Source organism: Mercenaria mercenaria, chromosome 9 (assembly GCF_021730395.1).
Source record: "Mercenaria mercenaria strain notata chromosome 9, MADL_Memer_1, whole genome shotgun sequence".
NCBI classification, from domain to species: Eukaryota; Metazoa; Mollusca; class Bivalvia; order Venerida; family Veneridae; genus Mercenaria; species Mercenaria mercenaria.
In genome coordinates, this window is record NC_069369.1 from 37,776,685 (window position 1) to 37,800,239 (window position 23,555).

General features: G+C 37.4%; 1 protein-coding gene across 1 annotated transcript; it reads right to left on the bottom strand.

Annotated features, from left to right (window-relative positions):
• Positions 1-3,832: 3,832 nt before the first annotated feature.
• LOC123546945 (probable small nuclear ribonucleoprotein G) lies at positions 3,833-23,186 on the bottom strand. Its single transcript, XM_045333620.2, has 4 exons — positions 23,050-23,186; positions 21,045-21,067; positions 6,603-6,727; positions 3,833-4,229 (listed from the first exon to the last, which is right to left on the bottom strand). The coding sequence occupies exons 1-4, from the start codon at positions 23,079-23,081 to the stop codon at positions 4,179-4,181; spliced, it is 231 nt and encodes a 76-aa protein (XP_045189555.1). The 5' UTR covers positions 23,082-23,186; the 3' UTR covers positions 3,833-4,178.
• Positions 23,187-23,555: the final 369 nt, after the last annotated feature.

The following is a 23,555-nucleotide window of genomic DNA, read 5'->3' on the forward strand; positions in this document are numbered from 1 at the left end:
CTAGTCCCATTTTGTTTATGCAAATAGGCAAAATTGTTTAAGTTGGTATTTGAAAATTAATAAATTATAGAATTAATGTTTTATTGAAACAGTATGACATGCTAAGTTATATGTATAGATATATTTATCAGAAATAACATATTTTGAATATGAAACAAATAAAATCTAAAAACTGAATAAAGAACTTGTTTTCACCCTGTTGTAAAGAACTTCAGACTTCCTGTTCTGCATGGAAAAAAGCTGTGCATTATACTTGCATCTTTTTGGGTACTTTCAGATTTTACCAACATGACCTTGAAATAGCATGGCTTACACCTTTTTGCAGTTCACATAGTTCAGAACAATTTTGCCAAGTAATTAACAAATTAATGTAGGGTTTACTAAGATACACAACAGGCACAAAATATCGCTCAACAAACCCTTTGATTACTTGACCACTGGTTTAAACAAACATTGAATTTACATCCCCAGCTGAATAGGTTGTTTTTATGGGGCATATTAAAAGCTACTGTCCTTCCATGTTAATTCTTGTACAGGCTGTAACTCTGCCATCCATAAATGGATTTTGAAATAACTTTGTGTAAATGTTCACCATAATGGGACGACATGTCACGCGCAAGACCTAGACCCCTATTTCCAAGGTTAAGGTCACACTTAGAGGTCAAATGTTTAACAGGGTCTGTTTCATGTCCCGGCCATAACTCGGCCATTGAAGAAAGGAATTTGAAATTATTTAGCATAAATATTTTCTAAAATGAGACGTGTCTTGCGCAGAATCCAGACCCCTAAGGTCAATGTAACAATAAGAGGTTAAAATGGTCTGTTTCTTGTCAGGTCCATAACTTAAAATTACTTGGTATAAATGTTCCCTATATATTGAGATGATGCGTCATGTGCAAGACCTAGACCCCTTAGCTCCAAGGTCACACTTAGAAGTCTTGTCCAGAACTGCCATTTATCTAGGGATTTGAAAATAATTTGACACAAATGTTAACCATATTGAGGTGTCTCATGCTTGTGACCTGGGTCTCTCGGGTCAAGGTCACGAAATGATGTGCGATTTTTTAGCAGATAATTGTAAGCTCTTTGGCACGCTTTGGGGGCATTTGTCACCAATAGTAACAGCTCTTGTTTTAATGAGGAGACTATATTTATATCTCCCCCCCCCCCCCCCCCACCACAAGTACAACCTCACCGGGGAAGACATTGTTTTTGCCCTGTCCATCCATCCGTCACACTTCATTTTGGAATCAATAACTGGAAAACCATTTGACCTAGAACTTTCAAACTTCATAGGGTGGCAGGGCTTATGGAGTAGACAACCCCTATAGTTTTGGGGTTCACTCAAAGGCCAAGGTCACTGGGGCCTGAACATGGAAAACCATTTCTGATCAATAACTTGAGAACCACTTGACAAAGGATGTAGAAACTTGATAGGATGATTTGACATTCAGGGTAGACGACCCCCATTGATTTTGGGGTCACGCTATTAAAGGTCAAGGTTGCAGCAGACAGAACATGGTAATCCATTTCCAGTCAATAACTTGAGAATCAGTTGACCTAGAACCTTCAAACTTTATATGGTGATAGGATTGACAAGAGTAGACGACATCTATTGTTTTGGGGGTCACTACATCAAAGTCACAGAGGCCTGAACATGGAAAACCATTTCTGATCAGTAACTTCAGTCACTTGACCCTGAATGTTGGAACTTCATAAGAGGATTGAACATATAGAGCAGATGACCCCTAGTATTGCTTTTTGGGGCACTTGATCAAAGTCAAGGCAACCAGGACCAAAACATGGAAAACGGTTTCAGATCAGTAATTTGAGAACCATTTGACCCAGAACCTTCAAACTTCACAAGATGACAGGACTAAAAGAAAATATGACCCTTATCACATTTGGGGTCACTTAAGCCAAGTTCATGGTCACAGGGGTCTGAACATAGAAAACTCTTTCCAATAACTGGAGAACCACTTGACCTATGTGGAAACAATGGGAAGATTGGACATGCAGATTAAATGACCCCTACTCATTTTGGGGTCACACAAAGGTCAAGGTCACAGACACCTGAACATGAAAAACCACTTTAGAACCTCAGAAAGTTGCAACTTTGTGGGATAATTGGACATGAGCAATCTGATCTATGGGACCAAGACCTTGGACATAGTATAATGTGCATGTCTGAACGAGACTAACAACTGCTGCTTATTTTATAGATTTATTCTAGTTGTTTGGACAATACAGTCGACATCGTACTTGCGACCACCTCTATTAAGCGATTTTCGTATTAAACGACCGGTCAAAATTCCTCCCGAACGTTTTCAGTACATGAGTTCATTCCATTAAACGACTTTTTTATTAAGCGACTAGCGACCACATAAATGTAGTCCCGACAGGTAAAATATTCGACAAAAGTATCTATTAAGCGACCGGGTACCAAAATTCTACCGGGCATTTCTTCATCTATGTAATTAGAGAGTACGTTTTGCACGTGACTGCAATAAACCTTTGTATCAGTCAAACTGACAAACAATCTAGCCATAATTTTCACGGTTTGTGGACTTGGAAAAGTGTTCACGATGTTAAAACAGATTTTGAAACCATACATGTATGTTCATAATAAATACAGTTACATTAACAGTTAAAAATAACTTTTCTTTTCATCTGACTGAAATTCATTAAGCGACCATTCCATTAAGAGACCACTTCTTAGCAGTCCCTTGGGTGGTCTCTTAATACAAGGTCGACTGTACTGAATGGACACAAACTTGAGCCATTTAATCTTTGACCTTGACCTTGGACTTGATGTGACCCTGGACATGTGCTCTGCATGCTGTCTTGATAAAAGTAAATAAATGTACTAGAATTTTGCCAGCTTTACAAAACTCTTCATTCATTTAAGTAATATAAAGCAGACACAAAGTTATGCTACTTATACTGACTTGGACCTTGATACTGAAAAGGTTTAAAGGTGGATAATCAGATTTTGGCCATGTAACGGATAATGTCTGATCATTTACACCCATTTATGTTCTCTCAACGCTTAATACAAGTTAGATTTTCACTGGAGGTATTTTTAAAATTTAATTTTCCTATCCTGGTTGCCCAACCAAGTTGTATTTACCATAAGTATAAATTTGATAAACATACTTTGCCTAAGGAAAGGTATAAATTTTAAACATATTGTAATATATTTGTAAAATATTTGCATTAACAATTATGTATTTAGTTGTTATTCATTAGAAACGAAAGTTTGAAAAAAATATTATTATCTCCCTTTGTCTATCTTGGTTGCGCAACCAAGATGGATTGGAAATAAATGAATTCAGAACATACACACAGCTTTAAAGCTTGCCTTTTGGTTAGGATTGTTAAATACTTAATATGTCTATCAAATGCAAATGTAAAACTAGAAACTGTATCGAAATAAGAAGAAATATACAGCTTTTTAAATACTTTCATATTAAAGGGGAGTAATTACAAAATTTTATAAAAATTAATGAACTATACATTTCCAATAGGAATCTATTTCTATATAATGGGTCTTTTGTTCCTTAAATAAATCTCTACCAGAATATACAAAAAGTAAAAAATGTCATAAAATGTTGTTTAAATATGACTGACCACCTTTAATAATTCTTACCAACTCTGAATGATGTGACAAGTTTTATGAAAACCCTCCAGACTGACAATATAGAGCATACACAAATTTTGGAAGGGCGGACGGATGGACCAACAGACAGGTACACACATGTATGACTCCAATTTAGGTCCACATATACTTTTATACATGTACCTGAAGAATTATGGGTTCAGAAAGCCAACCTTGTTTTTGAATTTTATTCACATGATAAGAATGTGTTTTTACAACATGATATATATATAAAACAAGATGAAAGATGAACAAATCTTTTGCAGTAATTTCTTAATTGAACTGAATTTCAAGTTTGATGATCAAAACATTAAAATATCTGCAGACTTATCCCGCATCTGCATATACAGGATTGTTGAAGATGTGTTAGGTTAGGTCTACCCGACATGGCTTTCTGGAGAATCCAAACAAGTTTGATGACTCCCTCTGGTCAATTTTTAGAATCTTGAAACGTTTTAAAAACTGTTCTACACCTCCATAAAGCATACCAAATATATACAACACTACAATGTTCCCACTATCAGACTCTATCCAATGCTTCCAGGATAATTATGCTGTTCCCTCGTACAACCTGAAAATACAACACAACAGGATAGAATACTCTAATGATGGAAGAAATCTTAAAACTAACACATGGCATAAAATATGTCAGGATATTTCTGGAACAGGCAGTATATGAAGCATTTCTGAAAACAAGAGTGATCAATGAAAGCGAATGCCTGCACAATATATACCCTTGTCAAGAAAAAGAATTTTTGTCCAATGTCTAAAGGCCCTAGCCTTAAGGCTTAAAAGGATATGTCAAATTCAGTACATCTATACATCATTGTGATCATGAAGTTCTAGGACAATTTTTTTTCTTTTGCAACAAACTAATGGAGTGCAAGAGGACTTTCTTTTTTATATACTCCTTTTCAAAATTAGGTCAAGACTGGCAGTATAATATATTAAACTAGAAAATGCTTTTGTAAAAAAGCGCATGTCTCCCCCAATGCAAAGTCCTATAGGCAAGAAGTTAATAGGGGTCAGGAGCGAAAGTCAAAGAGACACTGATGGTTGGCTGCAGTAGGGATCATCTACTTGGCATGTCCAGTCATCCCGCTAAATTTCAACACTCTTGGCCTAGTGGTTCTCAAGTCACTGTTCAGGCTCCTGTGACCTTGACCTTTGATCAAGTGACCTCAAAATAAGAAGGGGTCATCTACTCTGCATGTCCAATCATCCTATTAAGTTTCAACATTGTAGGTCAAGTGGTTCTCAAGTCATTTCCAAAAAATGATTTTACATGAACAGGCCACTGTGACCTTGACCTTTAATAGACTGACCCCAAAAGCAATAGGGGTCATCTACTCTGCATGTTCAATCATCCTATGAAGTTTCAACATTCTGAGTCAAGTGGTTCTCAAGTTATTGATATGAACTGGTTATCAATGTTCAGGCCTCTGTGACCTTGACCTTTAACGGAGTGACCCCAAAAACATTAGGGGTCATTTACTCTGCATGAAAAATCATCCAATGAAGTTTCAACATTCTGGGTCAAGAGGTTCTCAAGTTATTGACTGGACATGGTTTTCCATGTTCAGGCCCCTGTGGCCTTGAGCTTTAACAGAGTCACCCTAAAATCGTTAGGGGTCATCTACTCTGCATGACCAAGCATCCTATGAAGTTTCATCATTCTGGGTCAAGTGGTTCTCAAGTTACTGACTGGAAATGGTTTTCAATGTTCAGGCCCCTGTGACCTTGACCTTTCACAGAGTGACCCCAAAATTGTTAGGGGTCATCTACTCTGCATGAGCAATCATCCTATTAAGTTTCAACATTCTGGGTCAAGTGGTTCTCAAGTTACTGACCGGAAATGGTTTTCAATGTTCAGGCCCCTGTGACCTTGACCTTTAATGGAGTGACCCCAAAATCAATAGGGGTCATCTACTTTGCATGTACAATCATCCTATGAAGTTTCAACATTCTGGGTTAAGTGGTTCTCTAGTTATTGATCGGAAATGATTTTCCCTGTTCAGGCCCCTGTGACCTTGACCTTTGATGGAGTGACCCATAGGGGTCATCTACTCTTCATTATCAATCATCCTATGAAGTTTCAACATTCTGGGTTAAGTGGTTCTCTAGTTATTGATCGGAAATGGTTTTCAATGTTCAGGCCCCTGTGACCTTGACCTTTGACGGAGTGACCCCAAAATCAATAGGGGTCATCTACTCTTCATGACCAATCATCCTATGAAGTTTCAACATTCTGGGTCAAGTGGTTCTCTAGTTATTGATCGGAAATGGTTTTCAATGTTCAGGCCCCTGTGACCTTGACCTTTGACGGAGTGACCCCAAAATCAATAGGGGTCATCTACTCTTCATGGCCAATCATCCTATGAAGTTTCAACACTCTGGGTCAAGTGGTTCTCTAGTTATTGATCGGAAATGGTTTTCAATGTTCAGGCCCCTGTGACCTTGACCTTTGACGGAGTGACCCCAAAATCAATAGGGGTCGTCTACTACAGCAGCCCTACAACCCTATGAAGTTTGAAGGTTCTAGGTCAAATGGTTCTCCAGTTATTGCTCGGAAATGAAGTGTGACGTACGGACGGACGGGGCAAAAACAATATGTCTCCTGGGGGAGACATAAATATACAATCATGAATTTCATACTGTTATAAAATATGCCAAACACCACATATGTTCATGTTAATTGCAAAATTTAATGTATATACTGGCCTGTACATCTCAGGCCATCTGTAAAAATTATTCTAAAGGCTCTGCATCACTGTGCTCTATGAAAGAGATTAAAAGTACTTTGAGCTAAATGGGTTATTAAAGGATGGAAAAGGCAGACCAACAAATCATAGCTTTCCACACCAAGAGAAAGCGTAAAACCGTACGAAACAGACAATGGTTTGGTGAAAATAGCAATACTTTATTAACTTTTGTGACAACGTACCACCATTCCAATAGCATGTTTCTCTCCTGTTTTTGACTCTTCTACTGTCTCATCTATAACAAGGTTCATGAAAGGGTCAAACCCACGTAAGATTCCATTGATTCTTCTACCACCATTCAGCTTCACTGAAATTAAAGAACAGGTCATGTACAAATACCTAAATAAGAGTGCCAGACTCACAAAATACACCCGTCTAGATATTCAGTTACGTATCATAAAAAGATTTTGAGTAATTCAAGGGCCATAATCCAAGAGTGCCTGGGGCGATTTGGCTGGTTATCGAACTTGGCTGAGATATTATATCCACAAGCATTGTCACCAAGTCTGGCAAAGATCGGATGAAAATTGTTCGACTTAAGAGAGCGGACAAGGCTTAATTTGCAGATTTTGAGTAATTCAAGGGCCATAATCCAAGAGTGCTTGGAACGATTTGGCTGGTTATCGATCTTGGCCCAGATATTATGCCCACAAACATTGTCAGCAAGTTTGATGAAGATCAGATGAAAACTATTTGACTTATGAATAGGGGTGACTATTGAGGCCAATTTTGACTATTGCAATACTATTGATATTGCTTAAAAACTATTGCGATACTATTCTATTGCAGGTTACTATTGCGATACTATTGCAATAGTTATCGGCCATCATATTTTATACAGTAAAGCTACCAACTGGCATTGTTACACAGTGTAAGAGACGACACTGTCTATAATTGCTGTTAACACACATTGAGATGTTTGTATAACTGAAACGGACAGAAATAATTCTAACATTAAATATTTCTTGCCTTCCTTGGCTTTGGAACAATAAGTAAAACAAGAGGACCATGATGGTCCTGAATCGCTCACCTCTTCCCACATGATCCAGTTTTGAGTATGACGTCGTTTTTTCTATCATTTGACATAGTGACCTAGTTTTTGAGCTCATGTGACCCAGTTTTGAACTTGACCTAGATATTATAAAGATAAAAATTCTGACCAATTTTCATGAAGATCCATTGAAAAATATGGTCTCCACAGAGGTCACAAGGTTTTTCTATTATTTGACCTACTGACCTAGTTTTTTAAGGCACGTGACCCAGTTTCAAACTTGACCTAGATATCATCAAGGTGAACATTCTGACCAATTTTCATGAAGATCCATTCAAGGGTATGGCCTCTAGAGAGGTCACAAGGTTTTTCTATTTCAAGACCTACTGACCTAGTTTTTGATCGCAGTTGACCCAGTTTCAAACTTGACCTAGATATCATCAAGATAAACATTCAGACCAACTTTCATACAGATCCCATGAAAAATATGGCCTTTAGAGAGGTCACAACGTTTTTTCATTATTTGACCTACTGACCTACTTTTTGAAGGCACGTGACCCACTTTCGAACTTGACTTAGATATCATCAAGGTGAACATTCTGACCAATTTTTATGAATATCCATTCACAAGTATCGCCTCTAGAGAGGTCACAAGGTTTTTCTATTTTTAGACCTACTGACCTAGTTTTTGACCGCACATGACCCTGTTTCGAATTTGACCTAGATATCATCAATATGAACATTCAGACCAACTTTCATGAAGATCCATTGAAAAATATATGGCCTTTAGAGAGGTCACAAGGTTTTTCTATTATTTGACCTACTGACCTAGTTTTTGACGGCACGTGACCCACTTTCAAATTTGACCTTGATATCATCAAGATGAACATTCAGACCAACTTTCATACAGATCCCATGGAAAATATGGCCTCTAGTTAGGTCACAAGGTTTCTCTATTATTTGACCTACTGACCTAGTTTTTGATGGCACGTGACCCACTTTCGAACTTGACTTTGATATCATCAAGGTGAACATAATGACAAATTTTCATGAAGATTTCATGAAATATATGGCCTCTAGAGAGGTCACAAGGTTTTTCTATTTTTAGACCTACTGACCTAGTTTTTGACCGCACGTGACCTAGTTTCGAACTTGACCTAGATATCATCAGGATGACCATTCAGACCAACTTTCACACAGATCCCATGAAAAGTATGGCCTTTAGAGAGGTCACAAGGTTTTTCTATTATTTGACCTACTGACCTAGTTTTTGATGGCACGTGACCCTGTTTCGAACTTGACCTAGATATCATCAAGGTGAACGTTCTGACCAATTTTCATGAAGATCTTGTGAAATATATGGCCTCTAGAAAGGTCACAAGGTTTTTCTATTTTTAGACCTACTGACCTAGTTTTTGATGGCACGTGACCCAGTTTCGAACTTGACCTAGATATCATCAAGGTGAACGTTCTGACCAATTTTCATGAAGATCTTGTGAAATATATGGCCTCTAGAAAGGTCACAAGGTTTTTCTATTTTTAGACCTACTGACCTAGTTTTTGATGGCACGTGACCCAGTTTCGAACTTGACCTAGAAATCATCAAGATGAACATTCAGACCAACTTTCATACAGATCCCATGAAAAATATGGCCTTTAGAGAGGTCACAAGGTTTTTCTATTATTTGACCTACTGACCTAGCTTTTGAAGGCACGTGACCCAGTTTCGAACTTGACCTAGATATCATCAAGGTGAACGTTCTGACCAACTTTCATGAAGATCTTGTGAAATATATGGCCTCTAGAGAGGTCACAAGGTTTTTCTATTTTTAGACCTACTGACCTAGTTTTTGACCGCACGTGACCCAGTTTCGAACTTGACCTAGATATCATCAAGATGAACATTCTGACCAACTTTCATAAAGATCCCATGAAAAATGTGACCTCTAGAGTGGTCACAAGCAAAAGTTTACGGATGGACGGACGGACGCACGGACGGACGACGGACACCGCGCGATCACAAAAGCTCACCTTGTCACTTTGTGACAGGTGAGCTAACAATAAACCTATGCAAGGTATACTCAAACGAATCGGCCATTTTGTTGTGAATGTCAACATGTTTAATAACCCAAAGCATTGAAAAAGACGAAAATTAACGGATCGGATTAAGGTGTACCAGCACTAAATTAAGGGCCCTACCGAACAGTTTGCTGTATAATACAAGTAGCCTTCTTTCTCCATGTCCATAGCACATTTTCTCATCTAAAATTAACAGGTCATTTAAATATATTTAATCAAAGTTTCTAAGAAACTAAATTTAATAATTATCTTCCAGACTTCTCAGTCCTTTATGGTAGTTTAATTCCGTGAGGGTAATTATTGTAATGGAGACGTAAACATTTTCCGAGGCGCAAATGAAAGCTGGCTCTGTTTCTTGGTTTATAAATTATAAATTATTTCTGTATTTACCAAAATTTCAAAACTATCGAACCTATCGATTGTTGAAGGAACTATCGGCGATTGTTATTGGATCGTGACTTTTCTATCGATGCATGCTATCGGGACACTTAGTATCGCAATGCATCGATAGTTCGATGTATTGTTACACCCCTACTTATGAAAGCAGACACTGCTAAATTTGCAGTTTTTTTAGTAATTCAAGGGCCATAATCCAAGAGTGCCTGCAGTGATGTCAGGGTTCTCACTAGCAATTTCAAGTTGCAGTCCTGGGACTCCCAAAGCTGAAAAAGTTGCAGTCCCATCTACTGACTAGACTGACGGACAGACTTAAATGTTTCGTCAAAACACAGGCCTCTATTGTACTGTCAAATTAAGTGTAGACCGACAGACATTTTGTAATCACAATTCTTCACCCAAATATTAAGGTGCGATGAAAAGGTAATGGTAAAATAGGTAAAATGTAGTCAAAAAATTAATGTAGGACAAAATCACCCCTGCACAACACCCCCCCCCCCCCCCCCCCCCCCCCTCTGTTTCTCTGTTTCTGATCTTCCTGGACAAAATCCCCCTGTGAAATTATCAAGGTGGACAAAATTCCCCATGTAAAAATATCAAGTTAGACAAAATTCCTGGTGATAATTTTATCTTTACCTTTTTATTTCAAAATGGAAACGTATATAAACATACAGTGAAAAGAAAATGAACAATAACTGCTTTTATTTTAATATTTATTAAAGTTAAAACATTCGGTCTGAATTACATTAAGAATGCACAGTATGTCTATGATCAACATATTAATAAATGCTTCTTCAGTAACATCATCGATTTTGCAGAAAAATAATCACGTTACTAAGACTGGCATCGACAGCATCTTAAAATTACTCGGACATTCATTCCTAATTATCACTTCTTCTAAACAAGTGGGCCATGATGGCCCTATATCGCTCACCTGGTTAAATGGTTGCTATGAAGATTTGCATTTAAGCTTGACCCGGGGTCATGATTTGAACAAACTTGGCAGAGATCCACTAGGCAATGCTACACACCAAATATCTAAGCTCTAGGCCTTCTAGTTTATTTCTAGACATTTTTTGGAAGACTTTCCTATGTACAATCAAGTAACCCAATTTGAAGCCGGGGGTCATGATTTGAACAAATTTTGTGGAGGTCCTCTAGGCAATGCAACATGTCAACTAGGCAATGTTACATTTCAAATTTCTAAGACCTAGGCCTTCTGGCCTATTTTTAGCAAATTTATGAAGATTTCCCTATGTACAATCAAGTAACCCCTAGGGTGGGGTCAATTTGACCCTGGGGGGGAGGGGGGGGGGGGGGGGCAAGATTTGAACAAATTTTGTAGAGGTCCACTAGGCAATGCTACATGTCAAATATCTAAGCTCTAGGCCTTCTGGTTTATTTATGGAAAATTTGAAGATTTTCCTATGTAAAATCAAGTGACCCCTAGGGCGGGGTCAATTTTAACCCCGGGGGGTCATGATTTGAACAAATTTTGTAGAGGTCCACTAGGCAATGCTACATGTTAAATATCTAAGCTAGGCCTTCTGGTTTATTTTTAGAAAATTTTTGAAGATTTTCCTATGTAATATCAAATGATCCCTGCGGCAGAGTCAATTTTGATCCCGGGGGTCATGATTTGAACAAATTTTGTAGAGGTCCACTAGGCAATGCTACATGTGAAATAACTAAGCTTTAACTAAGCCTTAGGCCTTCTGGTTTATTTTTAAAAAAATTTTGAAGATTTTCCTATAGAATTCTATTTAAAATCAAGTGACCCCGGAGTCATGATTTGAACAAATTTAGTAGAGGTCCACTAGGCAATGCTACATGTCAAATATCTAAGCTCTAAGGCTTCTGGGTTTTGAGAAGAAGATTTTCCTATGTAAAATCATATGACCCCTCGGGTGGGGTCAATTTTGACCCCGGGGTCATGATTTGAACAAACTTGGTAGAGGTCCACTAGGCAATGCTTCATACCAAATATCTAAGCTGTAGGGCTTCTGGTTTTTGAGAAGAAGATTTTTAAAGTTTTTCCTTTCGGTTGCAATGGCAACCAGAGTTCTTTGTGGAATTCTTTGAAAAATTTTGAATGGAGGCCACCCAAAGATCATTCATGTGAAGTTTGGTGTAAATCTGCCCAGTAGTTTTAGAGAAGAAGATATTTTTAGAAATTGTTGACGGACACACGACGGACATCAAGCGGTCACAAAAGCTCACCATGAGCCTTTGGCTCAGGTGAGCTAAAAACGTCCTTCTGCTGTGATAAGTCAAAATCTGGGTTGGTGTAAAAAAGAGGCTGAGTGACTGGGGAGAAGCAGAAACTGTTAAGGATTTCAAGGTATATTATTGTGGGTGGAGTGTTCTTATGCAGTACAACTGCCAACAAAGCACGCTGTGAACACATTGAACAAGAGGACCATGATGGTCCTGAATCGCTCACCTCTTCCCACATGACCCAGTTTTGAGTATGACATCGTTTTTTCTACTATTTGACATAGTGACCTAGTTTTTGAGCTCATGTGACCGAGTTTTGAACTTGACCTAGATATTATCAAGATAAAAATTCTGTCCAATTTTCATGAAGATCCATTGAAAAATATGGTCTCTAGAGAGGTCACAAGGTTTTTCTATTATCTGACCTATTGACCTAGTTTTCGAAGGTATGTGACCCTGTTTTGAAATTTACCTAGATATCATCAAGGTGAACATTCTCACTAATTTTCATGAAGATCTCATGAAAAATATGGCCTTCAGAGAGGTCACAAGGTTTTTCTATTTTTAGACCTACTAGCCTAGTTTCTGACCGCACGTGACCCAGTTTCGAAACTGACCTAGATATCATCAAGGTGAACATTCAGATCAATTTTCATGAAGATACATTGAAAAATATGGCCTCTAGAGAGGTCAAAAGATTTTTCTATTTTTAGACCTACTGACCTAGTTTTTGAACACAGTTGATCCAGTTTCAAATTTGACCTAGATATCATCAAGATGAACATTCAGACCAACTTTCATACAGATTCCATGAAAAGTATGGCCTCCAGAGAGGTCACAAGGTTTTTTTTATTATTTGACCTACTGACCTAGTTTTTAAAGGCACATGACCCAGTTTCTAAACTGACCTAGATATCATCAAGGTCAACATTCTGACCAATTTTCATGAAGATCCATTCAAGGGTATGGCCTCTAGAGAGGTCACAAGGTTTTTCTATTTCAAGACCTACTGACCTAGTTTTTGATCGCAGTTGACCCAGTTTCAAACTTGACCTATATATCATCAAGATAAACACTCAGACCAACTTTCATACAGATCCCATGAAAAATATGGCCTCTAGAGAGGTCACGTTTTTTCATTATTTGACCTACTGACCTACTTTTTGAAGGCACGTGACCCACTTTTGAACTTGACCTAGATATCATCAAGATGAACATTCTGACCAAATTTTATGGAGATCCATTCACAAGTCTGTCCTCTAGAGAGGTCACAAGGTTTTTCTATTTTTAGACCTACTGACCTAGTTTTTGACCACACATGACCCTGTTTCGAACTTGACCTAGATATCATCAAGATGAACATTCAGACCAAATTTCATACAGATCCCATGAAAATATGGCTTTTAGAGAGGTCACAAGGTTTTTCTATTATTTGACCTACTGACCTAGTTTTAGATGGCACGTGACCCACTTTCGTACTTGAACTAGATATCATCAAGGTGAACATTCAGACCAACTTTCATGAAGATTTCATTAAAAATATGGTCTCTAGAGAGGTCACAAGGTTTTTCTATTATTTGAACTACTGACCTAGTTTTTGATGGCACGTGACCCAATTTCGAACTTGACCTAGATATCATCAAGGTGAACACTCTGACCAATTTTCATGAAGATCTCATGAAATATAAGGCCTCTAGACAGGTCACAAGGTTTTTCTATTTTTAGACCGACTGACCTAGTTTTTGACCGCACGTGACCCAGTTTCGAACTTGACCTAGATATCATCAAGATGAACATTCAGACCAACTTTCATACAGATCCCATGAAAAATATGGCCTTTAGAGAGGTCACAAGGTTTTTCTATTATTTGACCTACTGACCTAGTTTTTGACCGCACGTGACCCAATTTCGAACTTGACCTAGATATCATCAAGGTGAACGTTCTGACCAATTTTCATTAAGATCTTGTGAAATATATGGCCTCTAGAGAGGTCACAAGGTTTTTCTATTTTTAGACCTACTGACCTAGTTTTAGAAGGCACGTGACCCAGTTTCGAACTTGACCTAGAAATCATCAAGGTGAACATTCTGACCAATTTTCACGAAGATCTTGTAAAATTTATGGCCTCTAGAGAGGTCACAAGGTTTTTCTATTTTTAGATCTACTGACCTAGTTTTTGACCGCACTTGACCCAGTTTCGAACTTGACCTAGATATCATCAAGATGAACATTCTGACCAACTTTCATAAAGATCCCACAAAAAATGTGACCTCTAGAGTGGTCACAAGCAAAAGTTTACGGACGGACGGACGCACGCACGGACGACGGACACCGCGCAATCACAAAAGCTCACCTTGTCACTTTGTGACAGGTGAGCTAAAAAGTTTTTTAAAACTGCCTGGTAATTAGTACGTGAGAAAACAATCGGAGTTACTCCAAACACTACGTAATCCGTTGTTAACAATTAGAAATTGTCACCTATACAATCACGCCGACAATCACATGTATACATTCGAGTTAATATACATATGCAGCTTATCTCTCGGTGTACTGTAAACGGGCAACGCTGACTGGCTATACCCGGCTGTCGGTGACAAGCGAGTGACTCCGCCCACTTATTTTGCTCTCGAGTCAAACGTTGTGTATTTACAGGTTTATGTAAATCGATTAATTTTCATTGCGTCTCACTGCAGAAACGTGCGTCCGGGGACTCCCATACTGCAATAAACACGTGTATATCGGGACCAATTATGCATACAGGGACGCCGATTTCGGCGTTTCCGAGAACCCTGGATGTGGCAGGTTATCGAACTTGATATTATGCCCACAAACATAATCAGCAAGTTTAGTGAAGATCAGATATAAACTGTTCGGCTTAGAGAGCGGACAAGACTAAATTCACAGATTTCGAGTAATTCAATGGCCATAATCCAAAATTGCCTGGGGCGATTTGTCTGCTTATCAAACTTGGCCGAGAAATTATGCCCACAAACATTGCCAGCAAGTTTGGTGAAGACAGGATGAAAACTTTGACTTAGAAAGCGGACATGCTTTTGGACGCCGCCCGCCCACCACGGGTGTTTCACATAATATGCTCCCCTCTTTCAGAGACGGGTGCATAAAAGTAATCTGTGTTTCATTGATTCAGCCTCTAATCTGTGTATGTATACACATAGGGTTGGATACCGGTTCCCGGTATCGGTACCGTACCGAACAATCACTTCGAAAAGTACCGGTATATACCGTTTCGTAAAGAACCGGTTCCGATTTCGGTATTTCCATAAAAATAAATAAACAAAATAATTACCAAATCCGCGGCAAAAGAAAGCAGAAAATAAGCAAATAGTATTTGAAACACAAGAATAACGTGATCGACATCGTTTACTGTGACACCGCTCTGAGTAACATGGAGAGCTGGCCTTGCGAATAATTTCGTATGCTAAATATTATTATAAAAACATATTTTCCCCGTCGTTTTAAACTACGTAAATCATACTTAATAGCAAAATATACGACATTTTTTTTGCTCTTTCTCATATTCTATCAAAACAAATGAAAACAAAAATGATTTGAATAAAAAGTTACGAAACTAGCTGTAACCTACGTAAACAAGTCGTCGGTTTTCGCGAACTAATAGAAATACGTTATTGTTGGTTGTTTCAAGCGTTTTGAGGTTTATTTTTCAATAAAAATTGTGTTGAAAAAAATGTTGCACTTTAAATACATTACTAGTTAATCTGGTTGAAGATTTATCATGAGTGTGACTTGTTAAATGGATTAATTTGAAAGCTAGTAAGTATTGAATTTAACAGTTCTCGTCAGTGCTGAGAAAGCATTACCACAGCCAATGAGTCCTAGATTTAAATTGCACAGTGAGCGAAGCAGGGTTCAAATTTAGACAAGCATACAAGCTAAATGCTACTGTAATTTTGAAATAGCTAGTGGGTTTGAAATGTACTAGCTAATTTCAGCTAGTCAATTATATAACAAGCAAATGTCTTCAGAGCTTTAATAAAGTTTAATTGGGCCTAAAAAAAAAAAATGTTTGTTTCCTGTAACATGCTGAAAACAAGAGCACCGCCTTGCGGGTGCTGACGCTCATCTGATTTTTTTTGTGTAATAGAAATATTGTCCTACCCATGATTTTCTAAGTCTAAAAAGGGCCATCATTCTTGCAAAAAGCAGGATAGAGTTATGTTTCTTGATGTTCAGTGTCCACTTATGATGGTGAAAAACTGTTGCAAGTTTTAAAGCAATAGCTTTGATAGTTTATGAGAAAAGTTGACTTAAACATAATACTCAACCAAGAAAATGATTTTCTAAGACCAAAAGGGGCAATAATTATTGCAAAAAGCCGGATGGAGTTATGTTGCTTGCTGTACAGGGTCAGCTTATGATGGTCAACAAGTGTTGCAAGTTTCAAAGCAATAGCTTTGATAGTTTAAGAGAAAAAGTTGACCTAAACATAAAACTTAACCAAGAAATCTGATATTTTCTAAGTCCAAAAGGGGCCATAAATCTTGCAAAAAGCAGGATGGAGTTATGTTTCTTGCTGTACAGGGTCAACTTATGATGGTGAACAAGTGTTGCAAGTTTTAAAGCAATAGCTTTGACAGTTTAGGATAAAAGCTGACCTAAACATAAAACTTAACCAAGAAAACTGATTTTCTAAGTCCAAAAGGGGCAATAAATCTTGCAAAAAGCAGGATGGAGTTATGTTTCTTGATGTACAGGGTCTGCTTATGATGGTGAACAAGTATTCCAAGTTTCAAAGCAATAGCTTTGATAGTTTAGGAGAAAAGTTGACCTAAACATAAAACTTAACCAAGAAATCTGATATTTTCTAAGTACAAAAGGGGCCATAAATCTTGCAAAAAGCAAGATGGAGTTATGTTTCTTGCTATACAGGTCAGCTTATGATGGTGAACAAGTATTCCAAGTTTCAAAGCAATAGCTTTGATATTTAGGAGAAAAGCTGACCTAAACATAAAACTTAACCAGGCAACGCCGACGCAGACCCGACGCCGACGCCGACAACCGCTCAAGTGATGACAATAACTCATCATTTTTTTCAAAAAATCAGATGAGCTAAAAATGGGGTCGGTAGGTAGGGATTTTTTTTTTTTATATTTTATTTTTTTTTTAGTAGGTGTCAGAACATTTCAGTGTTTAGTAACCTTATTATCGCCAATAACTGCCTAATCAGCCTCAACCTTAACTTTTTTTCAGCAGTTGCCAGCAGGTTCACCAACTGCTAAAAATCTATAGACCTGCTCAGACTTTAGTGGACCTCCAATTCTATCTCATAAATTGTGATGCTGTAGACGTATACTTTCATATGCCTCAAAGAAACAGGACTATTTCTAAATAATTAAAATGGAAACTGTAGCAATCTGTTATCTCGAAAAATAATTATTTTGAAAAGTGTCCCAAAATATGGACACAATCAGCACCATGTTGAAAGTGAAAAAAAACAAAACATCAACATTATCGGTAATCATTCTGATGATAAACTAAGTAATTGGCCTCGTTTTCATCATCAATTAACACCCCCCTCAAAGAGCTAAAAGAATGTGTCGTTATTGTGGCATCTGCAGTTTGAGATCAAAGCGGTATAGTTTCCACGAGATTGTCATTGCATTACGTCATGTTTATGCGCCATGTGACACATCACTGTCTGATCGTACTTTCTCGATTCCTTTAATTGTTGAGAAGAAATCAGTAAAAAAGTTTTTCCTTTAATTTTATAAAAGCGAATGTGCAATATCCCAAATAAACTGACATGTAAATGTGTCAGACCGTGAACGATGCTGACCTATTTGCCCTCAAGAAATTTACATTATTGTTTGAGAAGAATATCTAACAAAGTGTGTGTCAAAAAATAATGTACGAAGACTCATTTAAAACTTATTAAAAATCGCAACGACATCATACTGCCTCATTTTAAAACCACATTTCTATTTACGTTCATGAGGTCACGTAACCTATTCTGCCGTGCTAACAGAAATATCTTGCCAAAAAATCGTTTTTACTCCATGTATTTAAATTGCTGCCGCTTTTTCATTATTTAAGATTTTTTAATTGTGTTTTTTTTTACTTTCTGTCAAAAGTCTGAATTTATTACCATAGTATGTACCGTTATTTACTTTAAAAAGGAAATAAATAATCAATCGCGCTGTTTGAAATTTTACAAAACATTATATGAAAATTGATCGTTTAAAAGAATTTTGCCTACATTCCTGCCGATATCTTATTAAAATTGTTATAGAATTCAAACTGTATTAGTTCTCAAGCTGTTTGAATATCTGAAGCGATTTTATTAAAAAATGAATGCACTACGCGCGTTTTTTGTGTCAAAGTAACTGCGATGTAAATTAAGTATTACGACAGGGCGCACGTGCTTGTGGAATGGAAAATTACCAGCATGACGTTTTGATATTTTTACGATTCGCGGTAAATTCCAGTCAATCCAGGTAATTTTGCCTGATGTAATTACTCAATTTGGTAAAGTTCCACGTAAAAACCATTCACCCGATCGGTGGAGTAGTCCATTCGTGCTATCCTGACTTCAACTCGCCATGCTATAACTGTAAGAATGCCGTACTAAGCAAAATCACTTTCGTTTTGTGAATTCGCCGATATGGTACGATCCCCCCCCACTATTTTTTCACTTTTAAGGTTTTATTTTATTTGCAGACCGTGACTGAAAATTGGTTGACCGTCGTCTCCCAACTTTTGATAGTGGACCTGCGATATTTTTGGTTGCGTCGGTCCACCGCTAAGGTCGAGGCCTGTAATTACTAATCAAATAAAATTGTTGAAAATTTGCTCCCGCCTTTCAATAACAGATGACAGATGTTGTTCATACAAGTTTTTTTTTCTACACTGATTCCTTTTGTTCAGTAAATATTGGTGTAACAGGCAAAGTTCATAGTTTTGCAGACAGACATAGCTTCGTCCGTTTTTGCCAATAGAGATTTTTCGGGGCCACAAATAATCTTTTGTCGCAAAGGCTCAGTGCAACCGACAGCGTGACCCCTGAACAAGTGGTACAAACATGATAATAGACTGCTCTTCTACGAATTGTTTATCAATTAACGTTAACACCTTGATCAATAAACACCTTTCATAATGAAGTACTAAATACAAACCGCGAGATAACCATGTGTCAGTCGGCGCGTGGCGTGACTGACATCTGTCAGTAGCTAATTAGTATATGACGCTCCGCCTACTGCCATACTTCCGCTTGTGGCGGCGAACAGTATTGAAATTCACCGAGATTTTGACTGACAAGGGGCAGAACTTTTGAACTCGATATGCATCAAAGAAAACTTCTCGATTTTCGCGGGTGAAAACCCGGAACCTTGAGTCTACCGACAAACAGGCTTTTCGCCATGTTGTTTCATGTCGACAGAACCAGGAACGTTCCTGACTATGCGCGACGAGGTCGGGTACAACTAAATTATCCCTATAATCAAAAAAAGATATGATCAGAATCTCGAATTTCAGCCCATAAAAAAATTGCGGTCGGCAGTGAAAACTTACGGTCGGTCGGGTTACAGGAAACAAACATATTTTTTTTTTAGGCCTTGTTTTGAAAGTACACATTTTTCTTCATGAAAGTGATGTTATCATTTATGTTTATGATATTTTCTTGTTCAACAAAAAATGGCACAAGCTATTTTAAGCTAATAGAAAACATTTTTGTTTGTGACTGGCTACTAACATGTCTAACAGAGATCAATCAATAGGTTTTGGCCAGTAAAATATTATTATAGTAATAAAATATTATTAACTTTAGCCGGTAGCTTTTCATTTTAGCTAGTGATCAAAAAGGGCACTAGCTAATTTCAGCTAGTACAAACTATTGTTAAATTTGACCCCTGCGACGTATCTACTCTGTTTTTTTTTTATTTTGGAAAACTCTAGTTTGTAAGATATGTTTATTTTTTTTACTCTCTAATAGTTCTAGTACAACATCAAATTAACAGACTTAAAATGTTTATATATCAAAGCAAATTTTCCTGTATAACTACTTAAAAGGTGTATTTAATACTAACCAATCATACTTATGTGATGTAACTTCAAAGCTTGTATCGTATCGGTATGTTAAAAATACCTATCGTTCGTTGGTATCGGTATCGGACCGCTTCGTCCTTAACGATATCCAACCCTATATACATGTACACAATACAGTCCTTAGGCCACTAATAAACACGGTATTACCAACATTTTTTTTTACACAATGTCATAATACGAGCTCCGCAAAGCCAGGCAATATATGCCCAAAGTTCTTGATCAGCGGAGAAACTAGTTCTGGAGAATGAAAAAACTATAAAATTTTGGCATGTGTATGGCAGACTTGGTTCTCTCTCTGCACATCATCTCTTTGAAACCTACCTATATACCAAGTTTAAAGTTGATACCTTGAATAGTTCAGTTATAATCAGACAAAAAATGTATGTCATATTTGACCTATGAGTCCCATTTGAGACATTGACATACAAACCTAGTTCATGTGCTCTACACATTATCTCATTACAAGCTAGCAATATGCCAAGTTTTAAGTCAATACCTTGATTTGGTTATCGAGATCTGCTCCAGCCATGAAATACGACTGAAGGAAACACACACAATATGTCCATTTTTCCTTATAAAACCTGGCTGAGATTTTGAGTACTACCACTTAATAACTACATCAACATTCTCCTACTTTCAGTTTTTTTCTACTTATTACTCTTGCACCTAAATTTATGTCGGTCAATAGCTTAGCTTTACTTAGCTAATGTTGTCTGTATATTAACACCGGCTTCAAATAAAATTTGTATCTTGTATCTTGTAAATCCATGATCTCTGGATTGACAGTCAAGTGTTCATCCACAAGACCAACAGGCCATCCATTTCAAACCATACATGATTTTAAAAGACTTTAAAACTTACATGCAAGCCTCTTCTCCATGTACCTGCAAAAAAAAATTGAAATTATTAAATCACATGTATAAAACAAAATAACACTAAGATACTGGTTGTGATTTTTAACTTATTCTAACATGACCAGCAACAGGGATTTTTTTAAGGCTGATTTTGGGGTCGAATATGGGCCCCATCCCAATTGCAAAAATTTGTTTATTTTCCCAATTTTTAGGTTTAAATTTCCCAAAATTTTACAGACTGTTTAGTGTCTGAGAGTTTCTCACTGAATAAATATCAGAAAATTTCGTAGACACTTTCAAAAGACGAAAAAAAAATTAAAACAACAGACTTGTTTTATGATATCCAACAATAACAATGCAGAAATAAAGGTTGTATGATGATAAAACTTATTTTTTGAATTTCCCAATTTTCAGGTTTTACGCGCCTTTTTTCCCCCCGAGTGGGCCCCGGGCCCCAGTTTTGAAACGGTAAACAGGGTTTTCCTTCGGGTTTTTTATTTGGGAGTCCATGGACTCCCATGGCTGCTAATTTAAGGGTCCCTAATAATTTTTGGGGGTCCACAAATTATTGATCTTGAAAATGGACATTATTACTAAAAAAAATTTATCCTAAAACCGAATGAACTTGTATCTTTTTAATTTAGATAGCAGCTGATTCAGTATTTCGGAATGGTATCTTTCAAAATGGCATGAGCTTCTCAATTCAGACTGATAACAAAAGGTGTGACAGCCTTTTTGTTATGATCAAATAGCCAGTAATTACCGGCAATTAAGTGTCAACTCGTGTCAATTATGTTGTTCACAGTTTGATCTTAGTTAAAGATAATACTCGATCCTTAATAAGTATCATAATTTTTGTGATTAAGTAATATTTTTTTCATCAAAATACTTTAAATTTATATGAAATTAATTTTGTTTAATAGAAAAATAAACCATTCGATCTTTTACGGAACGTAACGGCAATCTTAGATTTAGCTGGTGTCAGTTAGCGCGGAGAGTATTTCCCTTTACCAAAATGGCGAACATCGGTAACAAAACTTGTTTTTGAAGTTGGAAAATCGTCTATACCTGTGTATAATGAGCACCCACGATTCGGGGATGGTCCCGGTGGTAAAAAACTGCGCATTTTACATGGGTATCTGCGCAAAGGAAGCTTCAGTGCAAAGGAGTTTCGTGACCGATTTTGCGGGTCCAGTGGACGCAGAGGCACAACAAAATGCGAGTCCAAAGCAGTCAAAGCGCGTCAGGGACGCAGAAAACCTGCGTCCGGGAAAACCCTGCGGTAAAGAAATCCCTGAGCGAATAACCTACATACATGTAGAGCAAACTCTATCTCGGGTTATTCTGCAATAAACCACTCGCGTGCAATGACGTCATTCGATCCAGGTGCGTAGCATGGTTGTAAAAAGTAGTTACCATTTTTTCTAACACTGTTGATACTAGTATGTCGTGTTAGAATCGAAATAACCAGTTCCAAAGACTGATTTATCGTAGCATAACCCTAGGTTTTCATTCTTGTGTGAAACAATATATCACTTAGGCGCGGGTGGTGGGGGCTTGTAATCTTAACTGATATAGACCACACAAAAAGCACGCCTGCTTAGCTCAATAGGGAGAGCGTTGGTCTACGGATCAATCCTCAAGCGAGGCGTATGTTCTCCGTGACGATTTGATAAAAGACATAATTTGTGTCTATATTCATTCGTCCTCCACCTCTGTAGGCTCTGCTTCATATGGGGAAGTTGGCAGTTACTTGCGAACAGGTTTGTACTGGTACAGAATCCAGGAACACTGGTTAGGTTAACTGCCCGCCGTAACATGACTGAAATACTGTTGAAAAACGGCGTTAAACCCAAAAAAAACAAACAAACAAAACATATAAAAAAATAAAAAGTCCTCGTTTTCGAACAAGCAGGTATCTCGGATAAACAACAGATTATACACCTTTAACGCACAAAATCTATAAAACTATCTATCTTTCTGATGAAATAAATTGCGAAGAACTTAATTACTTTTTCAGCTCTGGTGGATGTGCCTTACTCATCTTTGATCTAGTCGGATTTTTTCAGAGGGCCCGGTAAAATTGGTAAACAACAATGGTTACGTTTTGATAACGTTATTTCTCGCGTGATTTAGTAAAAATCGATCAAAACACGAAACGACCATTAAACGCGGATAAAACGAGCTTTGCGCGAAACGGACATTTCAGTGGATACGATATTAACAAAAAACAACATATAAGCACTCATATTACAAACATACTAAATCAAACATAAATTAAGAAGGATTAAGCGGCTGAAAAATGATGTTAAAGCCAAATATCTAGTTGTTAACATCAGTAAAGATCTATCATGGACCAATCATATCAACGACATAACAATATACCTAACATTTGTCATCTGCAGACCGATCTGTCACTCTCCAAAATGACCTAAAACTTCTAGAAAAGTGGGAGTTGGAGTGGGATATGGAGTCCAATCCCTCCAAGTGTCAAGTGATCCACGCCACTAGAAAGAAA

What these genes read in the sequence shown, in the direction of transcription:
- LOC123546945 (XM_045333620.2), bottom strand. Translation starts at nt 23,081, where the DNA reads ATGAGTAAGGCACATCCACCAGAGCTGAAAAA. An exon ending in CATGGAGAAGAGGCTTGCAT is followed by an intron (nt 6,728 to 21,044) that starts GTAAGTTTTAAA and finishes CTTTAATTTCAG; the next exon opens with TGAAGCTGAATGGTGGTAGA. An exon ending in AACATGCTATTGGAATGGTG is followed by an intron (nt 4,230 to 6,602) that starts GTACGTTGTCAC and finishes TTGTATTTTCAG; the next exon opens with GTTGTACGAGGGAACAGCAT.